At 42.3% G+C, this 6,731-nt stretch overlaps 1 protein-coding gene across 1 annotated transcript in view; it reads right to left on the minus strand.

The window, feature by feature from the left end:
* Window positions 1-2,009, minus strand: part of NUP205 (nucleoporin 205) — a 51,323-nt gene extending 49,314 nt beyond the window's left edge. Inside the window, exon 1 of the mRNA XM_085321377.1 lies at window positions 1,941-2,009. Coding sequence (XP_085177503.1) covers window positions 1,941-1,968 — 28 coding nt within the window. The 5' untranslated portion in view covers window positions 1,969-2,009. The remainder of the gene's footprint in view (window positions 1-1,940) is intronic.
* Window positions 2,010-6,731: the final 4,722 nt, after the last annotated feature.

The following is a 6,731-nucleotide window of genomic DNA, read 5'->3' on the forward strand; positions in this document are numbered from 1 at the left end:
GCAGCAAGGAAGGATAGGCTGGGTTGCACGTTTTGGCAGCAACACCAGTTCATGCTTATGTTTGAAGTTTTGGCCAAACTATAGACTTATACTTATGCCCCCACAAACTATAAACTGTAAGCTAAGGCAAATCTCCATTAGTTCTAGTGTCATATCTTCTTTAACTTTTATCTCATCTTCCACATATAACAGCTTCTTCTATTCTTCTTATAGCTATAGAACCTCTTGCCATGTAATTTCTACAGCAAAGTCTAATTTCATTTGACCTACTCCAATTTTCATTTTAACAGCCACACTTCATACACTGAGAAACAGCCATAATCACCTTTCCCCTGCCCTCAAGTGGAGAGTCTCTGCTTTATTCCTTTTTCTTTTGAGAGCAGATAACTGATTTAGTTAGATCAAAATACCTTCCCTATAAAATTTACTCCTTATTTGGTATTTATGAGCTTTTAAAACTTGATGGCTTAATCAGCTCATCGTGGCATGCAACACCTTAGTTACAGATCTTTGGGCCCTGCTCACATTCTAGTCATAATTGTTTTTTCACTATATACTGGTTATCCTTATATTAATCTAAGGAAGCTCAGCAAAAGCAAATGTAAAGTCCTGTATCTGAGAGAGAATACCTCCATGCAACAATACAAGCTTGGAGCCAACTGGCCAGAATGCAGTTTTTCAGAAAATCATCTGAGTGTCCTAGGAGATGAAAAGCTGAACACTAGTCAACAGCACATCCTCACAGCAAAGAAGGCTTCCACACACTGAGGAGTATGTACAAAATGACAGTGAGCATGTCTAGGGAAATGGTTATTTGCCACTGTTAGGCAACTCTTAGAGTACATCACTCCACCACTGTATCCAATTTTGGACTCCCCAGAGCAAGAAAAATACCTTAATTGGGGGCAGGATATCAAACACCTTAATTGGGGGCAGGATATCATATATGAGTAGAGGCTGAAAGAACTAGCCTTATTCAGTTTTAAGGGGAAAAAAAAAAGGCTTAAAGGGAAGGGGAGGGTAGCTTTTGTCTTCAGCTAATTGATGAGTAAGGAAGATGGAGACAGAGCTACCTCAAGAGATGAGCAGCAATGGACATAAGCTGCAATACAGAGAATTCCAAGCAGCTATCAGAGGTGGGGGAAAAAATCACTAAGAAAATGGTAAAATATTGGAAGTGAGGCCCAGAGAGGCTGGGAGATCTCTAGCCTTATAAATACTCAAAACAAACCAGGACAAGGCCCTGAGCAACCTGACGGACTGGGCTCTGCTTTGAATTGTTTGGATCAGATAACCTCCACAGAGCTTTTTCAATTTAAATTATTCTCCAGTTACACACTATTTCCCTCTCATTTTAGCCAAATCCCCCAGTCATGCTGTTAAGCATTGCCTCAGTCAGTCACCACTGCTCCCTGTGGCTGACTCCTTTTGAAGGACCACAGGTGACTAGATCATTCTGCTGCTCCTAAACATTAGCAGCACTGAGAACGAGAAGAACTAGCTCTACGTTCCTAGACTTATCGCATAGAACTGAGTAAAATTCAACATACACTGCTTCTTTTTTCATATTTTATTGTGCACAGCATTAGGAGACGAGAACCTTCACTTCGTTTGGAAGACACAAAGCAGTGAAAAATGGTTGCATTAACCACGCATCCACTAAGTTACCACAGGTCGCTCCGAGTGAAGCTTACTGCTGTTTCTCATGTTACTAATTTCGTATAAATTTATATAAAACTAAAGCGCCTACGCGGAGCCTCTCCGCCGCCGCTGGCGGCCCGATCCCCAAAGCCGGGCTCCCCACCGCCCTGCCCGGCACAGGGCCGCCTCCCGCGGGCCCCGCCGCGCCGCTCCCAGCCCCACGGGGCAGCGGAGGGCCGCCACGGGCGGCGGGGAAGGCCGAGAGGAGCCGCCGCAGCCCGGCGCCCGCCGCCTCTTACCCGAATTTACCGCCAGCGGCGCCGCCATCTTGGTGAGCAGCGAGGCGGGCGGGCGGCGCCGCCGCCTGCCCAAGGGCCCCCAGCGCGCCGCGGTGCCCGCCGCGGTGCCGCCGCCGCGGCAGCGCCGCCCGCCCTGTCCCCTCTCTCTCCCTCCCCGCGCGGGGGGCAGCGGCGGCGCTTCTCGCAGCTGCTCCCCTGGCGCCGTTTCTGGGAGCTCTCTAAGGAGCGGGCGCTGCCGGCCGAGCCCAGCCGCGGGGTCCTGCGGCGGCCGCGGCGCTTGCTGGGACTTGTAGGCCGGGGCAATGTGGGGGGCGCCGCGACGCCCTGAGGAAACCGGCGGCCCCGTCAGGGCGCGGCGCGGCTCCTCCGCGAGCCGGTCCCGGCCGTGTCCTTACCGTGCGGTGCAGGGGACGGGCCGCTTCGGCGGGGGGRAAGGCGGCAGCCGGCCTCGTGCCGTTACCCGGGCGCCAACGGCCGCTGCTCCGCGCGGCGCGGCCCGTCGCGCAGCACAGCGGSGAGCGCGTCCCCGCGGCAGCTGCGGAGGGGATTCCGCAACGGGAGGGTCRGCGTGTTTAGTTTCTAGTTTAGTACAACATGTTCCAGGTTTGCCCTTCTGTGCTCCGTATTTGTGTTAACGCATGTTCGAGTAGTGAAAATGGGAAGGGAAGCACGTGGCGCTGAGTTATGTATGACACCGGRGTGGGAGCTGGAGGTTTGGGCAGCCGCTGAGCTCCTGCACTTCCAGATTCACACGTGTAATGTGAGCAATGTATCGCTTCTATTCCATCTGGTTTTTCTTTCCCCCCATCCTTTTCCATATCGTATTGAAGGGAGCCTTTCATGCCCCGCTATATAAGCCATACTCATTAAATAAGGCAAAATAACTGAAGGGAGATGTTTGTTGGATGTTTATTAGAACTTTTTTTCCATCTTCTTCAATAAAAAAGGAAAAACTATTTCAAAATCTGAATGGTTTAATTTTCTATTGTTTCAGATTGAAAACTAAAAAAAACGAAGTAAATCATTTGTAGATTATGACAAACAATCCTTAATAAAATGCAGATGATTAAAACAGTGCTACTTGCTTAAAAGTAGTAAGCCACAAGTTTTTGGTCAACTCTGTTAGCAGGTGTGTGACATTTAAAAGTCATATTTCTTGGTTGTTGATGGTGAACTAGAATTTACAAACTTGTACAGAAAATAAGCAGGCCTCAAAGGGGATATATTGTGGAGAAGCTGCATTTAAACTCAATGTATACACAGGAAAAAATACCAGAAATGAAGAAAAGAAAGCTAAAAGGACACTTGTACGTGTGTCTGGAGCTGAAGAATGAATATTTAGCATCTAAGAAGTCTCCTGTATCTGAAGTCACTTTACACCTGCTATCCCAATAGTAATCTCAAGTTTCCTTCAGAAATTCTCTCTATGATACCTTTAAGATAAAAGATTTCACCAAAAGTATGTATTCCTTTTAGTGCCAATAGTTTTCCCTTTATTAAAACCATATTTCAGCAGCTGCAAAACAGCATCCAATGTACTAGACCTATGGGAAATTGGCAAAATAAATATCTTTGCCTTGCTAGAATTTCACTGTAATGAGATGGCAAAAGAGGCTATAGAGAAAGAGCAGAAGCCCTGGAGTGAGAGTGAATTGGCAAGACAGTTGTAAGAGACCAAAACCGAGAAATAGCTTCACAAAGATTAGTCAGAAAAGAAAGAGGGGAAAAAAAATTCCCTGTCAAGAACAGGTTCTTTCAGAGTTCAAAAGACAGATGAGTTCTCAACAGTTTGGCTTAACTTGTTCATTTAGTCAAAGGGCTTATGTTTCTTCGAGATTTCTGTCTTCCTGGTTTTAGCCATTAGCCAGTACAGACACAGCACAATGAGAAGTTAGAAGATGATAAATAGTGAATTGTCTGATTCTAGGAAAGAAATGGTGCCAGGCACAAGGTAAAAGTAGAAATCAAGTAGGTTATTCCACAAGCAGCAGTACTAACAGCTTCGGTTCCGAGAGATTTGGATATGGCATCTCTGTAGCTTTTTCTCTACCCACCCCCCCATCCCAGCACTGCACAGGCTCTGCTCCTGTGCTACCCAAATCCTTGGACTTTGAGAGAGAAAGAGTAAGCATGTATTGCAGAAAATTCAAAGACACATGTGCTGATGAATGAACTCAAGCTACTTCCTGAGCAGCTTGAAGTTTTCCGTCAGCCTTTCCATCCACAAGGATCCTAATTTAGCTCTTCTTCTGTTACATCTGATTTTCATGAAAATTTCCCTGATTTTCATGAAAATGTATGTCTTTTTCATGAAATGACATACGTTTTTGAAGCCATTTAGCCTCTGATCAGATTAGATTGGAACTGGGCAACAGGTTCAGAAGTTACTGAAAAAGTTGGGCAAACAGAGTGTGTGATATCCTAAGCCTGATTTCCTTAAAAAAACAAAAAAGAGAAATAAATAAATGAATCATTAAAAAAAATAAAAAAAATCCTAGGCATTAGGAGCTGTCATATTTATTTTGGCATTCAAATATATCCAGATTGCACACTTTTTTTTTTTTTAATCTCTGTTGGAGGAAAGAATCCTAACTACTGCAGATTTAATGTTTAAAATTTCCAGATAATTCTTTTTCATCCTTTCTTCTCCAGTTGGACAATAGTCACATAGCAGCACCAAAAAATAAATAAATAAACAATGGAAGAAGTAGCTARTATGGGGTAGATCATCAGGCAGTGAACTTCAGAAGAAAAATACCACATTTAGCTCCAGCTACATAGTACTTTTTATATCCTGTCTCTCTGTTGGCAATGTGATTTTTCTAAAAAAAAAAAAAAAAAAAAAAAAAAAACAGTTTGCCGCAAAACAATTGCCGCAGTACAACTCCTAGTATGGCTGGAATAAGAGGGGTATCTAGATATACTATACTATACATTCTAAACATATTTATATTGGCAAAACTGCGTTCATCCATGCATTGGTGAGTAGGCAAGTCCATGAATCTTGGCTTATTCTTGCTTTATTTACTGTCCTTTGATTTAGGATTTTATTATTTATCCAGGATAACTGGCTGTTTTGCTAGACTTTTTACTGAGACAATATAGGGAAAGAATACTGCATTCCACTTCCTAACAGTAATTCTTAGCAAGTTCAATAAGAGATGCATGCTTCTTTCTTCCTTCATTAGAAAATTGAAATCTGTTAAGTATCAAAGGTAGGCTGACACTAAAAACCTAAGATGGATAGTAATTCCTCTGAATTCCAGAGACAGGAGATCCCAGTCTGCCTGTAGGGTAGTGATTTCTGCTGTGTGAGATTTTCATATGAGAGATGTTATTTTCTGTAGATGGAAATAATTGCTAGTAATAATTAAGATGAGCTGCACAATGAAAACCTGATCTCTGGAAATTCTAGGTGCCTTGTAATGTATTACAAGTGTAGCATTATTATTTTTAATAACATTAAATTTAGTCATTGTGGATCATAGCCAAATCATGCATGAAGATACAGAGATAACAATGAAGATACTGTAATTTCTTTACATTCTATTATGATTAGAATAAACAATTATTAGTAATAAAAAAGTGTATTACTCTAATGCCCAGGAGGCCATCCTTAATTTCTTATCTTTAATCTTGACTGTCCTTGTGATCATAGCCTGCCTGATAAAGTAGAATGAAAATTAAAAGGCTTTCCTTCATTGTAGCTGAAAAAGATGCCTTGTAGAAGTACTTCTATGTAAGTACAGACTAGTCTTTATGTTGTGAAATATGCTTCTTTACTCAAAAAATGACACTAATACTGTGCATCTCAGCTTACTCATCTGTAAAAATGGGTATAAGAGTTCACAGTAGGCCTGGAATGCTGATCAACTGGATCTTTAAACCCACAACCCTATCTGAATGGGGGGGGGAGGAAGAGAGATGTGGTTTTTTAGTTATACTAACTCAGCTGAGTAAAAACCCTGAATTCTGTCACTGTGCAGGCTGATTTTCCAGAAAACTACTTAGCTGGCTATAATCCTGGTTTTGTTGGAAAAAAAAATGTTTTATACATAAAGATGGTTAGCCTGGTGTTAGATCTTAGAAGAATTAAAGTAGAAGAATCAAAGTATAAGACCTTTCCCTGCAGCGATTCTCAGGAAAAAAAAAAGTAATTTCTCTGTCTTCCATCTTAGATATTTCTACTGTCACCATGGTACCTAAGCTCATCAGAGAAACTGTGTGAGGTTGTTGCTAGCTTGGATAAGTGGTTTATCTAGTCCAAGGTAACAAAGAGCTAAATGTTCTCCAGGTTATATGACTACTGTCCTCAGGATGTGGGAATGGAGAGAGAGCAGGTGAGCAATGGCAAGTGCTGTCCTTATATCACTAAGGACAATTACTGGCTATAGGTATCTGATCATACTGATCATAAATGAGTGGTTTGAAAAACAGTATCAGTAATTTTCCTGGGTCTCTATGATCTCTGTTCAGGCTGCAGAGGTAAAATGAAAATACTATTGTTGGTTACATGATGCACTGTGAACTTTTGGGGTAATTAACCATTTCCAAATTCTTGCTTTGGAAAACTTAGGCTTATCTGTCTTTTTTTTTTCCTTTGTTCTCTATCCGAGAGTTAAGAATAGATTTTTCCTTCTCTTTTGTCATAATTTCTTCATTTAGCTTCTGAAGGGAGTGAGGCAGCTACTAGCCTGGGAGATAATCTGATTATTGTAATAATGTAACTGCCAGTAATTGACAGGAGGTGGGAAAATGTGCAACAGGGAAAATGATGGAAAGACAACGTAC

This window comes from Rhea americana, unplaced genomic scaffold (genome assembly GCF_003343005.1).
Source record: "Rhea americana isolate MKP2758 unplaced genomic scaffold, rheAme1 scaffold_69, whole genome shotgun sequence".
NCBI classification, from domain to species: Eukaryota; Metazoa; Chordata; class Aves; order Rheiformes; family Rheidae; genus Rhea; species Rhea americana.